This window comes from Strix aluco, chromosome 1 (assembly GCF_031877795.1).
Source record: "Strix aluco isolate bStrAlu1 chromosome 1, bStrAlu1.hap1, whole genome shotgun sequence".
NCBI lineage: Eukaryota > Metazoa > Chordata > Aves > Strigiformes > Strigidae > Strix > Strix aluco.
Genome location: NC_133931.1, coordinates 171,782,710 through 171,808,497, shown reverse-complemented (window position 1 = coordinate 171,808,497; position 25,788 = coordinate 171,782,710). Strand labels below are relative to the sequence as shown.

Below are 25,788 nucleotides of genomic sequence, written 5' to 3'. Positions count from 1 at the left end.
TTCTTTTAATTGCTCTTTTAAACAGATACTTCATTCACCTCATCGGAGAGGGTTTGATTAGTGTCATGAATGAAGTAATCCCCAGGACTGGCTTGTGTGTCACTTGGCTTTTGTTAACACCACACAGGTGAAGAAAAGTTCTTGCACCAAGTGCAAAATCAATATGATTGCATACAACATCCATGGAAACTTCTAGCTCAGCAATGAATACAAGCCTGCAATAAGAAATCCTTGGTGGGATATATGAAAATTGAACTCGGGTGTTGTCATTCTTAACTCTTTCATCCTCCTGCAGTGCTCTGAAGTAATGACTTTTCTACCAACATCCATGAAGATTATATTCAAGAACCGGGGTGAGATGCAAGGACGACAGATCACTCTTAAGTGAATTCTGAGTCCCATAAAATCCCTAGGGACATTAAAGGGGCTATGTAGAATATAGCTGAGAACAGAATATGACCCTATATCACTATTTAAAAACCTTGTAGAGGACATAAATTTATTATTTTAAAAAGCATTTACACTGTTCTTACTCTTTTATCTGATTTGTGTTTCCCCTCACATCTAGAAGCTACTTATTCCTTAGTTTTCATGATAAATAATGGCTGCTAAAGATCACAGTCAGTACTAAACTAACCAAAAGCCAGGCTGATACTGGTCTTCAAACGCACTGCATGCATTTAATCAAAGCTTTCAATTCCCATGCAATGGGAAGGTCTCTCGCCACAATGGAGATAGGGAAGACAGAGGCACGGGGCAAACTGCTGCAAGCTAGCATATGAGTCAGCCAGAGAAGCTGCAAGAGCACGTCTGGCTCCTGGTCCTGACCCAGTAATAGCTTATCATCCCTCCTACATACAAGCTACAGAATTAAGGTGTAATTTAAGTGTTATTTAGTTCTGCTTATCGCTGTTCTCTACTAGCCTGGTCATCGCTGCTGTCCTGAACAACAGTGGCACCCAGTGGAGGAGGTGCAGCCTGCACAGCTCAGTTTTCAAAGGACACCCAAGGCACTTCAGAAGCTGGACTTCACTTTCAGCCAGCATCCTGCATGTGCCCTATTCAGGTGAACAAAAGGAGCCTGAATAAGGAATTTAACACTATAGAGCAGAGAAAGCTGCAACACTGCTCTTTGACATTAACAGGAAGTTTTCCAAAATATGATTTCTACGAATCATAATTTTTTTATGCCAACAATAGCTAGTTTGCAGAAAAGCTGTGAGGAACAGAGATCACCGTGTGCCCCAAAAGAGCACTGTACTTCTTTTAAGGGACATATAATTATCAGTAACAATATTTTGCACCTTAGGGCTGACCTGCCTGACTACCAGAAGTCATTTGGTCCTTCCAATAGCTCACTAAGATGGGCAGTAGTAGTATTCATATTTTGCAGCTCAGAAAACTGAAGGAGAGAGTAAGACACAGATCTTTAAGCACATACGCCATTTCATTTCATATATGCTATCATGTCAAACCACTGCGAGGAACTTCCCTCTGCAAATAAAGCCACAAAACTCCTTACACGGGAGAGACTTCGATGTTTAGTAAACCCTGCAAATACAAAGCAGTGTCAACTTAGATCCTTGCAAGTTTAGGTAGCAACTCTAAGTGTGGACTAAACCTATACCCAGGTGTCTAAGTATTTTCAAAGGTCAGAGCTAAGTGGTTTCAGTGCAAATTACTGCAAGCTCAACAGAGAGCAAGTCTCTCTCAGTTGAGAGCTGAATTTTGATTCTTCCTAGCAGAAGCTTATTACAGGAGTGGAAACAGAGGCAACCACAATATCACCGAAATACTCCTTTTTAGCATAAAGCAGGTAAAGAGATGTCACGATACTATTTCACTGCCAGGAGCTCACACCAGCATCAAGCAAACACTAGAACTAACACAGTGAGAATACAAAGTTAATGTGTTTACCCGACAAAGCCAATCTGTCCTCCTGTATCTTTTTCTGAAGTTGCTTTATTTCAAAATCTTTCTCTGTCACCAGTTTGTATAGTCTGCAGTTCTCATCTCGGACCTCTCGAAGCTGATCCTCAAGCACCCTGGGAAAAAATAAGCCATAATGGCAAATGTCACTGTAATGTGCTTCGAATAGATGCTCCCAGAAATAAAACGATGAAATGACTGTATGCTACATGAGCTGAGCTTACCAGGACTGAGTTTACTGAATTAAGTAGAATATCCTAAACCTCAGATCAGAACACAAGCTGATGATCTGATCTATTCAGTTAACTTCTTTCTTCTTGAAAAATTCTGCACTTCCTTGTGTTGTCTGGGGCAAAACATCACATAAAGGTATCTTTCCAGTGCTCTTATCTCACTCAGTCTTACTTATCTGGTTCTCCAGAGGAAACCGGGCAGGCCCACCATTCAGCATCCATGACTTTCAGGCTTTACTTTCTATACTTACTGAAGCTAACAGAAGCCAACAGCTACAAAAGCTGCTACTGAGGCTCTTTCTTTAAAAGTGAATGCTTCATAGCAATTCACAAAAGACCAATTTCCTGTGTCCTCATCTGATTTTCTTGGAACCCCACCAGGATAGACTGGCTTCAGTTTGTATTGTTAATGTTGCTTTTTGGAATTCATTTAGAAACAAAGAATATAAAAAAGCCCTCTGAACAGGAGGAAATAGCCTTGCTTCTCCTATTCTGCAGTACATTTAGTAACATTTATGGGTTTCATCTCTCTAAGACATTCAGATAATTAATAACTTTAATCTCTTTACTGTCCTTACGCAGTGGTTCCTCCAAATGTGAAAACTAGAAGCTAAGGCCTCAGGGGCTCAATTCAATTGTGGGCACTCAGGCATCTATTTGAGATGCCCCAGGATTATCTGAGCTCCCTATGTGAGGCCAGCAGCCACGATGTAGGGATTTTGGAAAAACTTATGTGCCCCAGTCAGAGAATCAAGAGCATCTCAGAGAGCACTTGTCACACATGTGTGGACATATGAGCCAACCCTCAGAATTACTAACATCCTCCAACTTTAGGCATACCTTTTAGCCAGATTCCTCCAGACAGCAGCATTTCAGAATAGCAATGAACCTGTCTCCATTCCCCAGAGGGGAAACTAAATGTGCTAAGAGAAGCTGTACTGACACTGCCTTCGGGAAGTATGTTTGGGGTAGAGACTCTGCTGGCTCAAGTCTGCAGTTCCCATTCCACCTGCCTCTGAGCTTCCTCATCTCTCCCCATCTGAGTTTCAGGGTGGGGTCCCACTCCATACCAAGAACGAGGTGTCTCTCTGTGCCAAAACGCACGCAAAAGTCAAAGGAGGTCTGGTCAATACAACCCGCGCTGCCTTACAGACTAGCTGCCACTGTAGGGCGATGCAAATCACTCCCTAATTTCCACTGAGTGCACTGATGAGGGGACTCAATTTAGTTCCTCACACACAGGTGCCATTTGGGCTGCCCACTTGTCCCCCAGCTGCTGCTGCTGAAGGGTGCAGGTCTCCTGTGTGTCCTACCATTCCCACGTGGAAGTTCCTGATACCCTAAGGCATCTCAGCTATCATTAGACACCTAAGCCAGCCAGATCAATCGATCCCTAGATTGTTACTATCTACAGAGTGATCCTGAATGTCTACATTGTGGTGACTTAATCTGTGTCCCACCCCTTTGGCCTATAGAGTGATTGCTCCAGACTACAACAGAAGTAGGTAGCTTGGATGATCACAGAGATTTGGATAAAGCCCAGTTGTTACAGTATATACCTGTGGCTACAGACGTGTCCACAGCCAGACAAGTCAGCCATCACAATAGTCACCTAAATCTTTTCTATTCAAATGTTTTAGCAAGCTTTTTGCTTCAACTGGACTTTGGAGCTTTTAAATGACCGCTCCATATGTACATGTTAGAACACTGCCATAAGCAACAGTCGATTTATGACACGATTCACAATCCATAATTAAGAAATGCACTTCTGTTTCAAAGCTGCAAATCAAAGGAAGATCAAAGGCAGCTGTTTACAAAGGAGAAGAAAGCAAGCAGCAATCTGAGCAGAGAAAAGGCAAAACTAAGTTATTCCCACACGTACCACTCATAGAAGTGAGCAACAAGACTGTGCAGATCTAATTAGAGACACGTGAACAAAAAGATTTTTAACAGTTAGGGAATTAACATGAAAAAAGGGTTCTAAGCTCTTAACACACCTGAGCCAGCAATGTCTTCCTCAGAGCTGGTTTCCAAGTCTTGACAAAAAGCATTTACAGTAGGACAGACAGAAAGCCCAACTGCACAGAACTGGAGTCTCCCCTGAGAAACTTCTCCATCCCATCCCAGAGTGACTCTACACATTACAAAGGAGGTAGCAGGTTCCACCCAAGTGGCTCAGCTATGGAAAGTCAGCCAAAAGAAACAGGCTGCAGAAAGGTAACCCTTTTCACTCTAGTTCAAGAAAACAGAGCCAGGTGAAGCTTATGAGCAGGGCCTATGACTAAAATTCAGGCAAGTGTCTTTCCTCACTCTGTTACAGATCCTCTGTGTGATGGGGAGAATCACTTAATCTTAAATCCACCAAACAGAGCAGGGAGGATAAAGTTACAGAAAGAACAAACCAAAAAGACAGAAATGTCAGCTAAACAGTCACCTAAACAAAACTTGGGGGTAGAATGGGAGGAAGGAAAAAAGAACTCCCAAGGCTCAGAGGGAGATATCTGAGAGGAGAATGTCTTCCAAGCACTGCTATAAACAACACTGCTGTGCTGAAGTCACTGCCACTGCAGACCATATGGAGTCCTGTTATTCTGGAAGAAGTTTCTCATATGGTGTCATGGGAATACTGCAAAGTGCATCCTGGTGAATGCCTTCCCGAAGCAAATCCTGCCTGGATTTGATACACTCACAACCACTCTTTTGCTGCATAAGCAAAGGACAATCCAGATAAGTCTGCTACACCTGCCATGTCAAATGGGGACCTTTCAGTCAGCGCCACTAAAAATGCAGGTAACTAATAGCTCTTGAATTACTCAGACCTAAACTACTGAACTGTAAACAGCAGAAAACCACTGGGACTCTCCTGTGCTCTGCACCTCAGAGTATGCACACCACACCAGGATGTGCTATGGGAGCACCCAAGCCCCTCTCCTCCACCAGACAAACCCACATCTGAACTATGGGAATCAGTCTCCCTCTCCATTAAAAAAAAAAAAAAAAAAAAAAAAAAATCAGATCTCCATAGTGATCTTCTATATAATATCAGAACAAAGTGTTGAAGGGAAGAGGACAGCTGGTAGAGGTCAGATCAGAAGCATAACTTGGCAAATCAGACAGCCACGGTGAGGGATCTGTGTGTGAAGATGACAATGTATGATGCAACGGTGAGAGCATTAGTTTCTAGAAGGTCAGCTCCCAGTTTCCACCCAGACTTCCTTTGCAGCATGAACACCACATTCCCAGAAGCACCTGAAAGTTTCAGTGGTTCACTCCTGGGTTCCCTGCATCTTCACAGAAGCTCTGCTGCAGCTTATGCACTTGGGTGTTTAAGGAAGCAATCTTCAGGAACGAGCTGAGCAGGGAGTTGCCCAGAGTAACACAGAAGGAAGATCGGCATTTACAGCCTAATAAACCCTGGTTAGTGGCTTGATAAACTTTGGTAGAGGTGCCCTTCCCCACTACGGACTCTGAGAGATGAAACTGTCTCAAAGGTATATACCTAACTGTGGTTTTCCACCCGTGATCTGCTGAGTTTGGCAGAGCTGCCAGCTACTCCTTCCTGTCCCGGTATCACAGTACATCACCCCGTCATGGTGCCAATAAAACAGTCTGTGGGGCTAAAGCTGTAAAATGGATCACTGAAATGACTTGAGATAAAAGTACCCTTGCCCCAGAAAGTGAATCCAGTTTCCAGCAAACGGCTGTATCAGCACAATTGTAAGTGGGGAGCAGAAGCAGCAATTTCTTCAGCTGGCCCCACCGCTAACACAGAGCAAATCCCTGAATAGCCAACACTGTAGTAGGGTGTGTCCAACTTCAGACCTGTTCTAGTCTGTAAAAAAAAAATAACTGGGTCAGAAAGAGAGACTGACTCTATCCTCAGAGGAAGATGGAATGATCTGAGCTGGGGTTTCAAATCTCTGCTCCAGTAAATTGAATTATGCACTCAGCTCCAAAAACAAGATCAAGGGAGCTCCACCCCAGAACGTCCAGTGTCCTGGTAATCCAGACACTACCCAAAGGGCGAGGTAAGACCCAAACCCCTGTCCCCAGTAAGATTGAAAACCCAAGCTTGTATAACCCTGTCAAGTATCTTAACCAGGGAGCACCTCTGACTATGAGACCCTCCTATATAGTTGGCTGTCCTTTGAGCTACTAAATCAGGTTACATTGCAAAGATAGCCAGGGGAACACTTTTCTGCATCTCAGGACTTTGGCTTGCACCCATTAGTTGCTTTGCCCTCATCTGTCTTTGGAAATTATTCACGTAGGGAACCTGTTTGTTTACAAGGCTCAAAGGATGTTAGTGATCCCGAATGACTGAATTTCATCAGATAGTATCTAGCTGCCCCTAGCATGTCACCCTTAACCCCTCTGTTCTTCTGCTCTTCATTTGTGAAACACTGATGATAAAGATCACATCCCAATGCTCTGAGGATCACAGAATCATCTCGGTTGGAAAGGACCTTGAAGATCATCTAGTCCAACCATTAACCTAGCACTGACAGTTCCCAACTACGCCATATCCCTAAGTGTTATGTCAGCCTGCCTCTTGAACACCTCCAGGGATGGGGACTCCACCACCTCCCTGGGTCAAACATGTTAGGGACAGTGAGACTCTTCTCAGGATAATGAAAGCCCAGTAGGTGAAGACAGAAAGCGTTCTGTCAACTTAATATGAGTTTCATAAGATCACATGCAAAATATACTTCTGTGACTTCCTGAAGGAACGGTGCTGCTACACCTTTACCTTTTGCTGTCATCTTCGTTTACAGGTTGTCCTGTTTCAAACAGGTTTAGATCATTTGGGATTCTGAAAGTCTCCTTTGCGTTGCCATTATCACCCTTCTGACTGTTCTGCTTTTCCTTCTTCCTCTCCATTAGGTTTTGCAACCGCCTTTGCTGCTGTTCTTGATAAGCCTTAAACTGGCTTTTAAAATGTTCATTCACTTTTATGTCCGACTCCATAGTTTACTAAAAGAATAACAAGAAGAAAATAAAAAGCAACAGAGAGCAGAGATCACCAGTGCTTTGAAAAACATCCTCTTCTAGCAGCTGCTTTGAAGTTTTTCCTCACTGACCTCTGAGCAGTCTCCCTGCCACCTCCTCCTCTCAGCCACTGTGCTCTTCAGCCCCACTGACTTGCTTCAAGTGCCTTTTTCCATAAGCGGCTTTCAGCCTTCAGAAAAGTTTTCGGGTCCTTTTAACTCTAGCATTCAAAAAGCAATGTTTTAAAATGTTTTTAAACAGATCTGTTTAAATAAACATTTTTACAGAAGAGTGACTTGGGTCAAACCCAAGCGAATGTGGCAACCATGTTACACTGACTAAAGGGAACAGACTGTTTGCAAGCCTTCCCACGATTCAAAGGTGTAGATCCCCCCATTTTTGGGTTAATGTGGGACTGACAGAGGAAGAAAGGTCTCTTGTTTATCTCAATCCTCCCTTTAGACACTGGACATCAAGAGTGCAGCTTACAACTTTCCCCCAAATTTCTAAGCATTGTGGTAACATTAAAGTGATAATATTGCTACCCATTTAAATGTCTAGAGCTTTACTTAACATGACTAAAGACAATCAGTTTTCTGATGTAGAACCATAGAATGGTTTGGGTTGGAAAAGACCTTAAAGATCATCCAGTTCCAACCCCCTGCCCCGGGCAGGGCCACCTTCCACTAGCCCAGGTTGCCCACAGCCCCATCCAACCTGGCCTTGAACCCTTCCAGGGAGGGGGCAGCCACAGCTGCTCTGGGCAACCTGTGCCAGGGCCTCACCACCCTCACAGGGAAGAATTTCTTCCTTACATCTAATCTAAATCTCCCCTCTTTCAGCTTAAAACTGTTACCCCTCGTCCTATCCCTACACCCCCTGATCAAGAGTCGCTCCCCACCTTTCCTGTACCCCCTTTAAGTACTGGGAGGCTGCTAGAATGTTTCCTTGGAGCCTTCTCTTCTCCAGCTGAACCCCCCCAACTCTCTCAGCCTGTCCTCACAGGGGAGGTGCTCCAGCCCCCCCCGAGCATCTTTGTGGCCTCCTCTGGCCCCGCTCGAGCAGGTCCGTGTCCTTCTGATGTTGGTGCCCCCAGAGCTGGACCCAGCACTGCAGGGGGGGGGTCTCATGAAAGCAGAGATTCCAGCCCTCTCTCCTTCTGTTTGACATTTACTGTCAGCAAAAAATCTAGTGCACCTTTGGTCTAGAAAAAATAATCACTAAAAACTTTCAAAGGCACACCCTCTACTGAGTAATTATGGCAGGCCCTTTCCCGCACTAAGGCAGCAATCATCTGGACAAAGTGCCAAAATGCAGACTGTGTGCCTGTACATACCGCGGGCAGAGGCGCGCAGGCAGCAGCCTCACCTCCACGCCTGTTTGCAGACACCACGGGTGTGGACAAGACGCGTTAAGGACTGACAAGTGCCAACAGTGGAGTCCCGTGTCTCTGCACAGCCCCCAGGCCTCGCGGGTATGAGGGATGGCCTGAGGGCACCTCCGGCCCTCCTGAGTGCAGCCTCCAACCCCGCGCAGCGGGACCTGCCCAGACCGGCTGTGTGGGGAGAGGCGGTTCGCTCTTTTTCCCGCACAACGCCCGCCTGGTCCCGCAGCCTGACAGAACCTGACACGGCCGCACTGCCTCCCCCGCCCCCCGGCCTACCGAAACCGCCTTCCCCGGCCCCGAGGGCAGCGACAGGGTCCTCCCGGCCGCCCGCCCCGGCAGGGCCGGGCCCGGCTGCTCCCGCTCCGGCTGTCGGCGCGGCCGCAGCCCCACACGTTTCCCATAGCAACGGCGGCGCGGCGCGGCGCCAAGGGCAGGGGAAGGGCAGGGCCGCGCATGCGCCCAGCGCGGGACGTCGGCGCCCGAGGGCGGGGCTCGCGCCCTTCCCCTCAGCGCGGCCGCCATGACGGGTCCCCACAGCCGCCCCTCCCCGGCAGAGCCGCCCGGCCGCAGGGCTGCCTGCTCCCGCGGAGAGCCCAGCCCCTCGGGGCCTCGGGAACCGAGCTGCGCCCCCCACGGCCCCGTGCTGGGGCGGCGGAGGAGGGCGGCTGCAGGAAAAGGCCTCTGCGCAATGGCGGGGCGGCTGCGTACGCCCTGCCCAGCTCCACCCCGCGAGGGAGACCTGAGAGAGCAGTCAAGGGCAGCAGGGTTGCGGCGGCTGGGAACACCCTTTCCAGGAGCGCTGCGCCCTCACAGGTGATTTTTATTCACCCATATAAGCTCACCCCATCCCTGCGCAGGAGGCTGCATGCACAAGGGGAGCCCCCCCGCAACAAATCCATACCCAAACGCTTATCTCCAGTGCTCATGTTTATTCGTATTTCATAGCCAAACACTTGTTATCTGCAGTGCTCGCATGTTTATTCCTGTTTCATCTCCCGCTGCTTCGTACACTATGTCACAGAGGTGCAGTATGTACCTTGCAGCACTTGTCACAAAGAGACATCATACTGTCACCATGGAATGTAAGCTAATAGGAGAAAATGAGGTTTTTACAAATTGGCTTTATCAACACATTTATTTTTGTGACCAGCTTTTGGAGATACAAGGAGTGTAAAATAACAGTGGCAATTTAGAGAAGGGTTTTAACACCTCATCAAGGACGATGGGGGCTTCTCAGATTCAGGAATCAGAGCTAGATCATATCCTTTTAACTTTAAAAGCATTAGAACACCAAATCAAGATTTAATTTTCACAATATGTATTTTAAGTGTTACATTTAAATGTTATTCAGAAGAACACTGTAAGTAAAGTTACAAAATGTAGTAATCCAAGAGTCTGAAAATCTATAGTAAAAATAGGGAGCCTGTGTCTTCATTAACAATGAATAAATATAACATTTAAATAGCTGCAACATACCAAATACTTATCTCATGCCTTAAATAAAAAAAAAATAGATGTTTATATCTCAATATTTTAGAAGCTTCTAAATTACAAAGTTGGAGGCTGACAAATATACAGGATAGAAAATGACAGCAGAGCATTCACAACGCTATCTTACAGACGTGGCCTCTACGTTCTGCCTCAGGCCTAACAGAAGCTAGTTCCGACTTTGTGGTTTTTGGGCAATGGCAGCAAAAAGGAGTCACCAATTTTAGGGCTGAGTTGACAGTCAAGGGGAAGATAAAGGGATTGTACTCTACTATATCCCCTAAGAACTGGGATACGGTAGTGTCAATCAGAAAGAACCAGACCCTGATACCCACACTCCCAGTGCACAATCATTTAGGCTGCCAACTTAAAGACAGTGTACCATACACAAAATAGATATAGGGCATTTCTCTAATATCGTGTTGGGTTTTTTTTCCCCTCAAGAACCCCTCGATCAGAGGTTTGTGGCTGCAGTACACAGGCCACCACCAGGACAGAGATTTCAGTCAGCTTCCCGTTACTCCTTGGGCTTCAGCACGTACTCCCGAAACATGGAATACATCACACCTACAAGAGAAATACAAGCACAATTAGAAAGCTGGGTTAAAGAGGAAATAACGGGGTTCAAAATCTGAGTGATATTGTGAGCAACAGAAATAACATTTCCCTTCCTCTTCTGCTGTCTGTATTTATTTTTTTAATAGCGGTGATAAACACTACAAAATTCTTCAATACAGAGAAACTGGGTATGAAAGTATACTGTATATGAAAATGCAGATCCCAAGCCAATTCTAGTTTGCTTTGCAGCCAAAGTCAAGCTTTTCTGTTGTGCCTTCTGGGAATACGGTACAGACAAACAGTGTTTCGTGGGATACACGTTCACAGCTGCAATACGTAGATGAGACCTGGGATGTGTAAGTCACTGTACTGACATTCAGGGACACAATTCCAGTCCTGAAAATAATACCATAGGCTGATTTTCCAATGCATTAAATTCAGAAACAGCAACTTATTTACAAGGGAAAATATTATCATCGGATAGCCTTGTCTTTTCTTTGCCTCTAATTTCAACACCTGCAGAACCTCACATACTTCCCCCATCTAAAAGCAGTCCAAACTTCTACTCTGGAAGTGCAGTTTCATACTGAATATGCGTACTTAAACATCACATTACTCTAGAAAGAGTGAGAAAACACCAATTAACGACCATAAACACCCTGAAATATAATGGCCTGGACACTTCCACCCCGAGGGTATTTCACACACGCTGTTATTATCCACTAGGAGAAGAGATGCGAGAGGTTCTCCGCGGTTTGCGGTAGCCAAGGACAGCCTCCCGTGCGGTACCTACCACACGTTATCGCTCCCACGACGAACCCCTGGGCTGCCACACGCATGTGAATCAGGTGAAGTGACATTTTCATGTTGCCCCTGTGCTTCAGTCTGTACAGCCCATAGCCAACCACCATGACGAAGCCAGCCATCCCTACAAGGCATGCAAGCATCCTAGTGAGTCCAGATCCGAGTCACGGAGGTGTGTGAAGTGACCCACCTAAACAAGATATCCTAGCAATAATCACATTTTTATCTAACCGCTCTGGTTTTGTGTAGATGGCAAGTCCTGGCCTGTCTACTGTTTTCACTCAAGTGCCATCTCATTTAATGCACAAGTCAGTGCAGGGACAAGCCAGAGACTTCCACTGCTGTTACAACGCCATAGCAGTAGCTCGAGGTGTCAAAAGTTTCGTGGGTATTTTTCAGAAAGAACAAGTGCTGCTTGCACCCTCTTTCCTGCAAGGAAGCTCACACCCAAGAACACTGCTTGGCTGTAGCCTGAACCCTTAGCGGGTGGATGCTTCCTGACACACCCACCGGCCTGCTGAGGTGCTGGTTTGGGTGTTGTCACGTTTGGCTGGATTTCACCGGGACAGGACAAGCCCCATGTTACTTGCCCTGTGCTGTGGGGAGAGGGGTTCAGCAAGGTCTCATTCACAGGGATACAGTTCACTTTTACTCCTCCAACAGACCAGAGTTGGCTGTGCCAACTCCAACCTGTGTACTGATGCTCTCACAGAATACGTGGCAGCAACGCACAAAATTTCCCACTTCCATCCACTTCATTCCATATTTAGGATGATTATTTACATAGTTCAAAGGAGGATGCCAGGCTTTAAGTGTTGTTTATTTTTACTGACCCAGAAAAGAGCCCCAGACAGCTTGTCTCTCTGAGCAGTATTACCAGCTCCACTCGTGAAGCTGTGAACCCTTACTTCACTGGTGCATAATCCATAGGGTAGCTTCATTAAATACCAACTAAGAGTTTTAGGGCCTTCAAACTAGCTCTGACACAGGCTGAAGGTAAGTTCTGCCAATCTGCTTGGGAAAACCTGAACTCGGCAGAGTTCGTAGCATGCCCTAACAAGCTGGAGAGCAAAGTCCTGTGACCACAGGAACCAGTGACGGGTATCTTGGAACAGTTCACCTCAAGTGACCCAAGTGCTCTCCATTTAAGGTGGGTGGAAATCAAAACGTGTCTTGTGTCAGAGGCCATTCCTGACCGGAGGAAAGTTCTCAGAACGAACAAGACTGATCCTCTCCCTCTCCTCAGAGGCTTTTTCAGGGTCTCAGCAGAGAGGCTGAGAACTTTAACAACCTCCTCAAGCTGTTGTATCATAAAACCTACTAAGAAAATGCATTTTTTGGCAGGCAGGCTGTATTTTAGATACTTCTGTTTTCTATTTTGTTAGCTTTAGTGACTCCGTAGTGATCACATGGTTCTCATTAACCGTACTGCAGAACAGCTGCAAAACATACTCCTTACCACCTAACAGAATCACCTGAACATGTTTTTTACACTCACGTAAACAGTCTTTCAAGGTTTGTTGGTTTTGGATTTTTTTTGGTAATTGTAGGTTCTGAGTTTTCTATTTGAGATAACAGGCCTCACTAATTTCCCTGTTTCTTGCAGAACTACTACCATTCTAGGCAGCAGCAGTACTGCTGTCACCACACAGAAAGCCTACGTGAGGAAGTAATTTCAAAGTAATTTCCTGTTCACAGGAAAAAAGTGAGCAGTGATGGTGTTTACCATATTGATTGCCCATGAAGAGAAAGAACTATGTAACCACATTTCTTCATCTTCAAACTTACCAATGGGTACAAATGGCGTCTCTTTAAATTTTCTTAACAGCTTCGATGTCTGGCTGGTGTCAGTCTCATACTCGGAGAAAACGGATTCCTGACCGGATGACATGGTGGCTGTGAAGACAAAGAGCCTCTCTTCATGTTTGGAAACACCAAGTTAAGAGAACTTTTAGAAAAAGAAAATCCCTTGCATATTCCACCAGTCATGAATGTCCACATAGTGAGATACAAGCACAGGAGCTAGACTCCAGCTGATGAACTACACACAGATTATTTAATTCAAGTGAAGTCTTGGGAAGCAAGGTCTTTGTGTACTAGAACATGTAAGGACAGGGAAAGAAAAAAAAAAAGTGAAGCAACAAATTTCTGCCTTCCTTTTTCACACTGTCAGAGATCCCAGTCGTCCCCCCCTCACTCACAGGCAGCGAGAAGCCACTGAAAGCTTTGGTCACTGCCTGCGTTTCCTTTAGGACTTCCAGCCTCCACCACACTGCTTCGCTTTCACAGGCTAGTCCTTCAAAGCAGCTCTGACCTCAGCAAAGTTCATTCCTTCTCTTTCACTCCCTGCCAAGAACAACGACCAACGCACTCGGGGTATATAAAACGTGAGCATCTGCGGAAGGTCAGCCTTAGCCGGCAGCGCGTCGGTCACTACCATGGCCTATCCCACCTCATTCACTCCTTCAGCGTAGTTTCAGATTGCTGCTGGACAACACAGAGTGTAAAATGGCAGCTGCTGAGGAGTGGGAATGAGTCCTGAAGCCTTTGATAGGCACAGACTCATGTGCGGATGCACTGGGAAGAAGAGGAGAGTTTCCACTGCAGCACAGGTGATTTCTCACCTGCCCCCAAAGAAAAAAAAGAAGAAAAAAGCAGCAACATCCATAAGAAGGGCTCTGATCACTGATCTGTCATCACCAAACCAGTGAGACCGTCTGCCAAAATTTGCCAGCTTGTTGTTCTGTCCCCGTCACAGATTACATCAAGATCTGTTCCTCCTTCAGTGCCCGGCATAAGGATCATTCTTCACTTACTGCCTATTTCTGCTGGCACAATTAGCTCAGCAACGTCACAAAGGCCTCTGCTAGAAAAATCTCTACCGGGATTGTTCCAGTTTTGCCATCAACATGCTCAGCAGCAAAATACAGCTTGGCCTCACATGGAAGTACTCCAAGCTCGTGAAATAAGCTGACAGAAATTTAATTTAAGCACAGGCTAGTAAACACATGCAAAAGATACATTCCAAACGTGGCTGTATTCCTTGGTACACAGCATTTTAGGCACATCCATTTCAGCAGACTGCTTTTTAAACTAAACGTGCAAACCCATTTCCTCTGCAACTCAAAGGACTTGGTCTCTCTGCCCCTGCTACAACCACCCTGATTTGCTAAATATGTTATTTTAGCGTGACTCATTCAGAGAAGGAAACACGAGAGCACGCTGTCACTCGGGAGAGGTGGAGGCAGCCAGAGGTGAGATTTACATAAGAATATCGAGAAGTGAATCAATTTGTCCGCTCTAAGAGGCTTCTGAGACCTTCAGCTCACGCAGAGGCCGGGCCGGGCGCGGGGCGGAGGAAGCCGGGCGAACCGCACATCCCGGCTGCCCCGGCCTTGCCCACACTCGCAGCAGGCCGGCGCGGGGCCCGTGTGCGGACACCCACGGGGGGCAGCTCTGACACACGGGTGGGAAAGTGACAGGTCCCAGCGCCCCTCCTGGCAAGGGGGCAGCCCTGGGCACCGCCAGGCTGCCTTCCCCCTGCCCAGACCCGCACCGGGCCGCTGCCCTACTCCAGCCCCAGGTCCACAAACCCCGCTCGAGGCCTCTCTGCCCTACTCCAGGCCCAGGCGCCTTCACCCCCCTCCAGGCCTCTGCCCCTACATCTGCCCCACGTGCCTCCTCCTTCTCTTCCCCCGGGGTCTCTCCCCGTCCCAGCTCACATCCCGGATCCCCCGATCCCCCCTCCCCGGCAGCCTCCTCCCGCCACGCGTCCCCGGCCCTCACCACACCGCTGCCGCTGCCGCCTCTCACTAACCCCGACACCGGCCGGCGCCCGCCGCCCCTGGCGCTCGCCCCGCCCCCGCCTCCTATTGGCCGCCTATCACCCCGCCCCGCCGAGCGCCCCAGCTCCCAGCGCGCCCCGCGGCAGCCCGCCACCAGCCAATCCAGAGCGCGGGCGCTGACGCCACGTCCTTATACAGGCGGGGAGGCGGGGCCGAGTGTGACGTCACTGCGGGGGCTCTGCATTGCGGTGGGCGCGGGGCCGCGGCCGTGGGAGCGAAGGGACGGGGCTGGCGCAGCCCTGGCGCCACCCCAGCGGCCGCGTCTGCCGGACGTGGCGGGACGCGGGTGGCTCGGGAGTGCACAGCGTAGAGACTTTGGGTTAAATGTGTCGATTTTTCCCACCCCAGAAAGTGGAATTCTGGGCCGTCATTTGCACGTTGGAAAAGCAGCCTGAAGTTCACAGAACCATCCGGGTTGGAAAAGCCCCTGAAGCTCCTCCCGTCCAACCATTACCTCACGCTGGCCGTTCCCAACTCCACCAGATCCCTCAGGGTCAACCCGACTCTTCAACCCCTCCAGGGATGGGGACTCCCCCCCTGCCCTGGGCAGCCCATTCCAACGCCCAACAACCCCTTCTGCAAAGAAATCCTTCCTAAGAGCCAGTCTGACCCTGCCCTGGCGCAGCTTGAGGCCATTCCCTCTTGTCCTGGCGCTGGTTCCTTGGCTCAAGAGACTCCTCCCCCCTCTCTGCACCCTCCTTTCAGGGAGTTGCAGGGGGCCATGAGGTCTCCCCTCAGCCTCCTCTTCTCCAGACTCAACCCCCCCAGTTCCCTCAGCCGCTCCCCATCAGACCTGTGCTCCAGACCCTGCACCAGCTTTGTTTTTTCTGCAACTTAGCAGCTTTTCGCTTCAAAACATTTTCATGTCGGTATAAACCCACACTTGGACATCAGGTGGAAGCTTTCCCTGAATCTTTTTCCTGCCAGTGAATTGTCTCATTGACTATTTTTTCCACAATTTCAGCTTTTAAGCAGAGCTTGCTTTGCCCCCACTGTCCGCCAGGCAGCGGATTTTGAAGCCCCGAGTGAGACAACCTGGAAATTGCTCCTGAGTTTAAGTGAACTGCGCTCTGGAGCAGGAAGAAAAATCCCCTGGCATCCTGAAGATGCTTAAAACCCTCCCCTATACCTGGGGGCAGCTCGTTAGAGCAAAGCAGCAAAGAAAAGTCCTTTTCTCCAAAAACGCTGCCCAGCTTTGCAGTGCTCTGGTGCAGTGTTCCTGACTCCCCATCTCCGAACACGGCGGGAAGCAGAGCTGCTGCTCCTGCAGGGCCGCTCTGCCGCTGCCACATGGCGTTTTGGGCAGCATAAAAGAAAGTGGTTCAGATAACCATTTGTTAGTACACCTGTATCTCTCTAAATGTGCTTCCCATTACCGGTAATCTGGTTACTTTAATTGCCAAAGCCATTAGGGCTCTGCAGAGTCTGAAAGGAAAAAAAAAATCTATGCAATTACGAGCTCCCGAATTGAGTTAAAATCTTGTAATAAATTACAGTAAAGGCTACTTTCTCCACTGAGTCTCAGAGGCACATTTAATTCCCTGCAGCTCTGTGCAATATGTGCTTCAGGGAAGAAACTCAATTAAAAACAAAAACTTATTTCATTTTAATTGCTGGTCTAATGAAACCGCTGTCACCTGTAGCATCCCTGCGTGCGTCTGTGGCGCCTTGACTTTGCAAGTGGCTTCTTGCCCTCTGCTGATCTTTATGTTGCCCATATATATTTATTATAGGATATCTTTTAAGTGCTGGCACACATGTACATCAGCTGACGATGGCAAACATGGAAAGGGGTAAAATAACATATTTTTCTGTGCAAATCTACCTTCCATGGGGCAGGTTGGATATGAAGCTGTGGCCATCGCTGCTGCTCTGTTCTCCCATTTTTACCAGGGCGGTTTGGGGTTTGTAAGGAGCACTGGTGTTGGTACGGGGGATGGCCTTGGCATGCTCAGTGTGTTCCCCGTGGCCCCGTTTGGTGGTGAGACAAGGGAATGAGCTGGAGGGTGATCACTCACCAACAATGATGCTCTAAAACCTCTCCAATAAACCACTTTATCAAAGACACTTTTGGCAGCTGAGTGAAGGATTGTGCCATGAAACTGTCCCCAAAACATGCCTGTGGCAGTGCCAGGAGCCTAGCACATCTCTGCTGTGGTTGATCTCTGTTTGCATGTTCAACCATGGTCATAAGATCCTTATTCTGGTACCACTTGTAAGGCTTCGCTGCTGCCTGCAAAGATGTGATTGTCTCCACAGAGCTGCCAGCGCCTGCTGGCCCCAGCCGTGTCCCCCCTGGTAGCTGTTTCTGCTCCTGCAGGGGATGAGGATCATGCAGCATCCACATAGCACGTGGCTCATTCAGATTTCCTGGAAAAAATGCAGATTTCTACACCAGGGTCTCAGCCCTGGGAGCTTCTCCGTGCAGAGACCAAGCAGGTCCAATCCTGCCTGGGGGAGCTGGGGGTGGGCAGAGTGAACATATGTTCAGCTCTGTGTCCAGCTCTGTGTCCTCCGACATCAGAAGGACACAGACCTGTTTGAGCGGGTCCAGAGGAGGCCACAAAGATGATCGAAGTGGCTGGAGGACCTCCCCTGTGAGGACAGGCTGAGAGAGTTGGGGGGGTTCAGCTGGAGAAGAGAAGGCTCCGGGGAGACCTTAGAGCGGCCTCCCAGTACTTAAAGGGGGTACAGGAAAGGTGGGAAGGGACTCTTGATCAGGGGGTGTAGGGATAGGATGAGGGGTAATGGTTTTAAACTGAAAGAGGGGAGATTTAGATTAGAAATTAGGAAGAAATTCTTCCCTGTGAGGGTGGTGAGGCCCTGGCACAGGTTGCCCAGAGCAGCTGTGGCTGCCCCCTCCCTGGAAGGGTTCAAGGCCAGGTTGGACGGGGCTTTGGGCAACCTGGGCTAGTGGAAGGTGGCCCTGCCCATGGCAGGGGGGTGGGACTGGATGATCTTTAAGGTCCCTTCCAACCCAAACCATTCTAGGACTGTATGATTCTATGACATCATCTTAATGTCCACCTGCCAGGCAATGGCAGATGTTTCCACTAACTAAAGCTTTTAGAAAACAAAATGAAAGGGAGCTTGTGGCCACATCTGGGGCTGGGATACAGCAAACCCAGAATCAACAGGAAAAAAGAAATTAGGGACAGATTGCTTGTTTGGGAGGAGACGGGGTGAAGAAAGGGGAAGGGTCAAGGTGGATGTCGGAAAAGCGTGCATGGAAAAATGGAGAGAAGGGCAAAAGGAACTGGTTATCTTTAAGCAAGTGGCTGGTCTATGTGCTTGTCTGGGTGATACTTGTCTGGCACTTCCCAGAAAAACCTACTTCAGACTATTTTGTGGGTGGTCTCACCCCCCAGCCTGTGCATGCTGGGGTGCACGGGATCCACCAGCAATCTTCATGTTGTGCTGATGTGGGTCCTTGGTCCCAGAGGTGCTGGCTGTCCCTGGCATGGTGCAAGAATTGAGCTCTACAGGAGCAGGTTTTGTTTCTGAAGGAGGGGCACTGGGTCCCTGGTGCACCCGTGGCAGAAGGCACTGCAGTCCTGATGGGTATCTCAAGTGGCAAAGCCCGACTCTGGGTGCAGGTGCTAGTTGTAGATGATGTAGAGGGAGATGTGCTCGGACATGGCACAGAGATGATGATTCCTCCAGTGCTGTCAACCACTTATCAAAACCAGGAAAGGCAAAACAAAACCAGGGAGGTCACACTGAGCTCACATTTCCTGCTCTTACACAAATAAAAGAGGTTCCTAAAAGCCTAGCTCAAGCCTCTGGCAGGATAGGAACAGAAGAAGCTCCTGTAAGTGCATTTTCTGCTTCTTGCTTATAGACAAAGCTGCATAAGAAACCTGGAGAGGGTCTTTTTTCTTCTTGAAAGTTAGCCAGCTTGTAAACGCTGGTGCTTGGGCAGGCTTGGGATTCATTTGTGAGCTCAGTCTACATTGCATTTGTCAGTTCTCTACTATGAGCTACCGGATGGGAATGTGTATGTCAGTGCCAATGTGATACAGAGCGGGGAAGACACGGCAGAGGGAGAAAAGGCATCTTGGTGGGCTGGAAGAGACTCAGAAGTGGAAAATTTGGAGATGGCTTGTCCTGATGTTGGTGCAGAGGGTGTGTAGGGGGGGAAGGTGTTTAGGAGTCTCGTTGGGTGTTGCTGTGGTCAGAAGGGTGGGCAGCTTTGGTTTCCTCTTGAAGGCATACAGTCAGAACTGTATATGGCTAAGGATGAATTTTCTCCAAAATACGAAACAGAAAAAAAAAAAAAAGGCAGCTCATTCCCAGAAAATTCTTTTTCTGGCACTCTCCTGTGACAGATCTCTGCTCTCTATGGCTGCTCTGTCTGACATGCCCTGTGACACTCACCAAAGAACTACGAGACAGCAAGAAAACATTTCAATCCAGCCCAAACAAAATTTTCTTTTCTTTTCTTTTCAGCTGCCTGGACTTGCCTGGAATGGGTATTTATTTAAGCAGTTTTAGTCATGGAGCCACAACAGGTATGTCCACAGTTTCACCCCTTATGGCTGCACACCCACAAGCATCCTCAGTGCCCCAGTCCAAGCCTTGGGTGCTTTGCTTAACCCAGGGGTGGAGGGGCTCCCCTTTCCTGGGGTGTTTGTGGGGAGGGAGCCATCCCTAGAAGTTGCGGAGTCACCGTGGGGTATGTCCTCCTTGGGATGCATAACACAAGCAGGGATGAACAGCTTCATTTTCTCATTACTTGGTGGCTGTAGGTCTCTTGGGCAATGGGAGAAATAGGTCCTTGAGGAGAGCAAAGCAGCTTTGGCCATGGCTGGAAAAGTGTGTGTTAGGGGTGGAGGGGAATTTGCACTATTTTTTCTCTGTGACAGCCATGGTTTGCTGTCAGAGCCTGGACATTAGTCTTGATTTTTAAAAGCCACATTAAACTTTATAGCACCGACAGGAGGTGGCTCAGGCAGATCCTGATCCCACAGTGGGAGATGGGCTCTTCAGCGACAGCCGTTACAGTTTGGGTGGCTTTTGGAGGATGAAACCCATGTAGTGTTCTTGTGTGGGTTTTTTTTTCTGAAAAGAAGACTCCAAAAGTAGGAAGCTGTCCACATCACTCATCATTTCCTGAAATCTGGGCTGCAGCTGTCTAAACACTGACTCCAGCCTGCAGTCCTGGAGAGCAGCCGACTGCACGGCCCTTGCCCTCCCCTATCAGCAGGGTTTCAACCCACACCTCATCTCATGCAGGGTCGGCTCCAGCAGCATCCTTCCAGCTAAATCTCTACCTCTACTTCTAACCTTCACTCGGGAGTTGATTCTGGTGTCTACATGTCCTTACCTTGGACGGGGCTTTGAGCAACCTTGTCTAGTGGAAGGTGTCCCTGCCCATGGCAGGGGAGTTGGAACTGGATGGTCTTTAAGGTCCCTTCCAACACAAACCATCCTGTGATTCTCTGAGTCTATGATTCTATGTGTCGTGGTTTAAGCCCAGAGGGCAACTGAGCACCATGCAGCTGCTTTCTCAGTCCTTCCCCCTCGGGGCTGGGGAGGAGAAAATAAAACAAAAGGCTCGGGGATTGAGACAAGGACAGGGAGGCATGACTGACCAATTATGGTCATGGACAAAAGGCAAACTTGACTGGGGAAGAAAAAGAACATCAATTTAATTTAAACACCACCACCACCACCATTAATTTACCAATCAAACAGAGTAGGACAGTGAGAAATACAACTACATCTTAAAAACACCTTCCCCCCACCCCTCCTTTCTTCCCAGGCTTAGCTTTGCTCCTGATTTCTCTGCCTCCTCCCACCACAGTGGCGAAGGGGATGGGGGCTGTGGTCAGTTCATCATCCTTTGTTTCTGCTGCTCCTTCCTCGTCAGGGGGAGGAGGACTTGCACTCTTACCCTGCTGCAGTGTCAGGTCCTTCCCACAGGAGACAGTCCTCCATGAACTTCTCTGACATGGGTCCTTCCCATGGGCTGCAGCTCTTCATGAGCGGCTCCAGCGTGGGTCCCTGCCATGAGGTGCAGCCCTCCCAGCAACAGACTGCTCCAGTGTGGGCTTCCCTCAGAGTCCCGGCCTTCTCCGGGCGCAGCCACCTGCTCCAGCGTGGGGTCCTCCGCAGGCTGCAGGTGGGCATCTGCTCCACCACTGTCTGGCATGGGCTGCAGGGCACAGCCTGCCCTCTCCCCACGGGCTGAGGGGGGTCTCTGCTCTGGCACACCTCCCCCCCTCCTCCTCCTTTCTTCCACTGACCTTGGTGTTTACAGAGGTATCTCCCTCACAACTCCCCCTCCTCTCAGGTTCCACTTCTTAAATATGTTATCACAGAGGCACAACCACAACTAACTGGCTCGGCCTTGGCCAGAGGTGGGTCCAACTTGGAGCCAGGGGAGCTTCAAGAAGCATCTCACAGGTGGCCACCGCTGTAGCCCCCTGCCCCACTACCAAAACGCCGCTACACGCAAACCCAGCACAGTATGATTCTATGATTCTATATTTTCCACTTACCTTTTACAAGAATCTATGGCTTAGTGTCCTAGAGCCAGCATGGAGAAGGGTCAGTGTCCTACAGGAACAGTGATATGTTCAGTGTTTCACCTCTGAGAGCAGCCCCACCAACATAAAGGTGCTGGTGGCACGTTCTGCTTCACCAAGAATTAAGATGCCACTTTTTCAGTAGCAACCCGGATGAATCTAACGCTCCTCATAGTGAAGTGTGGTGGTGGATTTGTCATAATTTAGAGCAGAAACTTCCTCAATATCTTGCAGTGGTGGCAGGAGGAAGTGGTGAGTTATGCCAGAGGAGACCATTCTCATTTACTTCCAAGTTTTAATGTGTCGGAGTAAGTAACCATAATTATTTTTTTTACATATATGTGTATACAGCTGTCCCCATGCTGTAGGCAAAGGCCAAGGAGTGCAGGATATAAAATACTTACCAGAAGGTGGCAGAAATTTAAACCTATGGACTAGAGGAGAACCCTCCATGATGTGATGTTTGCCTTTGCTGTGTGGATTGGAACAACAATTTGATTCCCCATGTCTTTTGCTCCTAGGCAGCCACCTGTCAAACACAACTTCAAAGCTGGTAACAACAACTGCCTCCACCTTGCTGGATGCTGCCAATTCGAGCGACTACCTGTATGAGTACTTGGATGAGGAGGATTACACACAGTATGGCCTCTGCACAAAAGAAGAGGTACTCTCCTTTAGCAGAGTATTCTTGCCATCTTTTTACACTGTGGTCTTCCTTGTCGGGTTGGCCGGGAATGTCCTGCTGTTTATTGTCCTCACTATGTACATCAGGAAGAAAAAGAAGATGACTGAGGTGTATCTGCTGAACCTGGTGGTTTCAGACTTCTTCTTGCTACTAACCCTTCCTTTTTGGGCCCTGTACGTTTCTCAGTGGGTGACCTGGGACATACTGTGCCCCGTCTTAAGTGCCATGTACACTGTGAATTTCTACAGTGGTATTTTTTTTGTGAGCTGCATGAGTCTGGACATGTATCTGCAGATAGTTCATGCTTGCTCTCCTCGCAGCTCCATGACACGGAGGAAGTCTGTCCTTGTCTTGGTGGTGGTATGGGTCCTTTCCATACTTCTCTCCATTCCTGATGGCCTCTTCAGCAGCACAAGGCAAATCCACAACAAAACCATCACATGTGCCCATGATTATGGCCAGAAACACTTATTTTGGAAAGTTGTCTTTCGGGTTATTCAAAACATCCTGGGTTTCCTTTTTCCCTTCCTCTTCATGATCTTCTGTTATTCCCGCATAGCGTGTGTCCTCACCATGTCTCATATGCCTGGCTCAAGGAGAGCACTCTGCTTAGTCTTTACTCTGGTGGGTGTATTCTTTGTCCTGTGGTCCCCTTACAACATTGTCCTCATCCTTCACTCCCTGCAAGATGTTGGTGTGATCAGGAGCTGTGAAAGCAGTAGGCAATTGGACTATGCCATGCAGATCACGGAGAGTTTGTCCTTTGTCCACTGCTGTCTCAATCCCTTGCTCTATGCTTTTGTGAAAAAACGATTCAGGTTATTTTTATGGAAGATCCCTCGGGCCATTTTCAGGAGAAGCACTTTCTTTGACATCCAGCCCTCAGAGACAAGCCAGTCTTGCAGCAGATATGCAGCTGAGATAGAAATGTTGAGTATCACAAATGCATGATAAATATTTACATTTACATTACACGTATGCCCTCTGTGCTGTGTTTTACTGGTCCTGGCCATGCGATGGAGTTGGTGTGATCCCGCAGCACTGTGTAACTAGATATTTCATCCTAACACCAGCACTGAGATGAGGATTTTCCATGTTGACATTAGAAAAGTATGTGTGGGATTTGTTTCTGTTGTAATTGGCATTATTATAAAAGGATTGCCCTAGGTTTATGCTCATGGAAGAAGCCCAGGTCCTGTCTGGAGTATGTGAGGCATTAGTGGATGAAGCAGCAGCTTATCTAGATGTTGTGCTTTAAAAATGCAAACTGAAACTTGTGCAGAACTTCTGCCCCATAGATCCCAAAGGGTCTGATGGAGGAGAGCTATCCCATTATCCCTCCAGCTCATCATGTGGGCTGGGCAATGGATTTGCCATGTTCATCCATCAGGCCTGACACAGGTGGCCAGAAGCCCAGCCTTGGGAGTGGCTTTGCTTCTCCCGGCTTTTGCCATCTGCCAGGTAGATGTGTTCAACTGGGCTCATCCCTTTGTCTACCAGAAGAGACAATGGGAGGAATTAGGCACCTTTAAACTGGGTTGTCTGACCAATGATGGGTTTTTCCATTATGATGAGCTGTGCCACACTCAGGTCTGCTGAGCAGGAAACTGTGTCTTCCAAGGGACAGATCCTTGGTTAGAGATCAGTTCAATTATCAACTGATTTGAGATCAGTTCAGTCAGCAACAAAGTTCAAACCACTAACAACCAGCGAGAAAGAGAAAAAAAAAAAAAAGAGCTCAGCAGAACAGTAATGGAGGTATTTGCCTTCCTCAAGGTATATTTTAACAAGATAAAAAAGATCCATGGATACTGTCTTTACATAAATGCTGGCTTTGCAACACCACGGAGTGAGAGCATGGCCTTGAACAGAACATAGCTGTTAGCCAATCCTTATCCAGTGTATCTTTAAAGTTCAACATTATTTGTTTGCTGACCTTTATTTAAGGGTACTATTCACCTCAAATACTCTTGAACCTTAAATGGGCCCTTTCCAGCCTGGAAACCTATTGAGCATGGGAGTTGACTAGAATTGTACAAATTGAAATTAATAATAAAAGAGAAAACACTCATCCCCTTAGTTTTATTGCTAGCCAAGGTTACTGGACTGAGAAGGGCTTTGAGTTGATCTAGAATGGTGAATTTGTTTTCATTGCTTTTATATTTCTTGCCAACATTGCTACAGCGTGTTTCCAAAATTGTAAGGCTGGGAGCTTTCCTTTAAAAAAAAAAAAGCAGAATAAATATTATGATACTATGATGTGGCCTTCACTTCACGGGTCAGGTCATTGTGAAGGAATGTGGAAGGGGAGAGCAACAGGGAAGCAAAAAATTAAGATGAAGATTGTGATCCCATACAGAGGAGGTCTTGTGGGACTGTGCAAAACTTATGATGGGATGCTCGGGGGAAAGACAAAGGTGGGGGAAATGGGGGGAGTATAAAAGGGGCTGGTTGTGCATAAGCAGCGTGTCCTGCACCTGCTCACAGCAGTCTGTCCTGTCCCCTTATTAAATACTTTTTCTTAATTCTCTTCCCATGTGTTGTCACTCTCTGTTCTCCATGAGGGTGCTGTGAGGTCCATGTGCCAGCGGCTGGGGCAGAGGCTACGGTGACTGGCTGCACAGATCAGGGTGGCAGCACCCAGAGGCATAGTGCCGGATGGGGCACAGGGTCCCTGGCGTCGTCCCTGAACCCCCTCTGGAGAGTGGGGAGCAGGAGGGATCAAGAAGCAGAAGGGAAGTTGGGTAAAACTGCCAGGTACAGGGGTGAGAGCAGGAGGGCAGAGAGCTGGGGGTGCTCCACTGGCTGGAGGGGTCACAACTGATTTGTATCTGCCGAGCATCGGGTGTATGTACATCGGGACAGAAGAAAGTGCTGTCGTTCATCTGGGTGCTGCTGCTCTCCAGCCAGGAGGTGGGCTTGGCTGTTTGCAGACTCCAGACACATCTGGTGCAAAGCAAATGCAACTGATTCAAGCCCTCATCACTCACAGGGGAAGCAGACCTGCTTTGTTTAACCCTTGTATGAGTTAGCAGTGTTCATTGGCAAAGCACTTATGGGGTACTCTGTGCTGGAGAACATTAAAATGTTAGAGACCTTTCTTTCTCTTGGCTTTTGAGACCAAACTAGCTCAGCTGTAACCCCCTTCCCTCGGTCCTGAGCTCATTTCCAGTAGCATTTCCAACATCCACTGTTCCTGCAGTGTGTGTCCATCGCCTGGTCTTAAAGGCAGAAATCTCTGAGTGAAATTCTCTGAACCCTCTTTTTCAAAAACTGAGCTCCATGCAGCCTAGAAAAGGGAATTTGCTTAAGCTGCCGCAGAGTATGTGCCAACACCCAT

The 25,788-nt window shown here is 48.1% G+C and overlaps 3 protein-coding genes across 11 annotated transcripts in view; 1 reads left to right on the top strand and 2 right to left on the bottom strand.

The window, feature by feature from the left end:
- Nucleotides 1-8,967, bottom strand: part of CCDC13 (coiled-coil domain containing 13) — a 34,998-nt gene extending 26,031 nt beyond the window's left edge. For 3 of the 8 annotated variants that reach the window (XM_074845641.1, XM_074845648.1, XM_074845631.1), the window contains exons 1-4: nt 8,488-8,806; nt 7,244-7,371; nt 6,913-7,136; nt 1,918-2,045 (exon numbers count right to left, since the gene is read on the bottom strand). In XM_074845641.1, the coding sequence (XP_074701742.1) occupies nt 1,918-2,045; nt 6,913-7,130 (346 nt within the window). In that variant the 5' untranslated portion in view covers nt 7,131-7,136; nt 7,244-7,371; nt 8,488-8,806. The other 5 variants (XM_074845579.1, XM_074845589.1, XM_074845620.1 and 2 more) reach the window with 5 other exon arrangements.
- A 687-nt stretch (nt 8,968-9,654) lies between these two features.
- HIGD1A (HIG1 hypoxia inducible domain family member 1A) lies at nt 9,655-15,268 on the bottom strand. 2 transcript variants are annotated; one of them, XM_074845711.1, is made up of 4 exons: nt 15,175-15,268; nt 13,177-13,284; nt 11,378-11,512; nt 9,655-10,593 (listed from the first exon to the last, which is right to left on the bottom strand). In XM_074845711.1, exons 2-4 carry the CDS (start codon nt 13,277-13,279, stop codon nt 10,544-10,546), a joined length of 288 nt encoding a protein of 95 aa, XP_074701812.1. In that variant the 5' UTR covers nt 13,280-13,284; nt 15,175-15,268; the 3' UTR covers nt 9,655-10,543. The 2 variants fall into 2 exon arrangements, with proteins under 2 accessions (XP_074701812.1, XP_074701821.1); XM_074845720.1 differs by having other exon boundaries at nt 15,206-15,239.
- On the top strand, nt 14,224-25,621 carry ACKR2 (atypical chemokine receptor 2). The gene is made up of 3 exons (XM_074845703.1): nt 14,224-14,642; nt 19,683-19,744; nt 22,285-25,621. The coding sequence occupies exons 2-3, from the start codon at nt 19,702-19,704 to the stop codon at nt 23,397-23,399; spliced, it is 1,158 nt and encodes a 385-aa protein (XP_074701804.1). The 5' UTR covers nt 14,224-14,642; nt 19,683-19,701; the 3' UTR covers nt 23,400-25,621.
- The last annotated feature ends 167 nt before the right edge of the window (nt 25,622-25,788 follow it).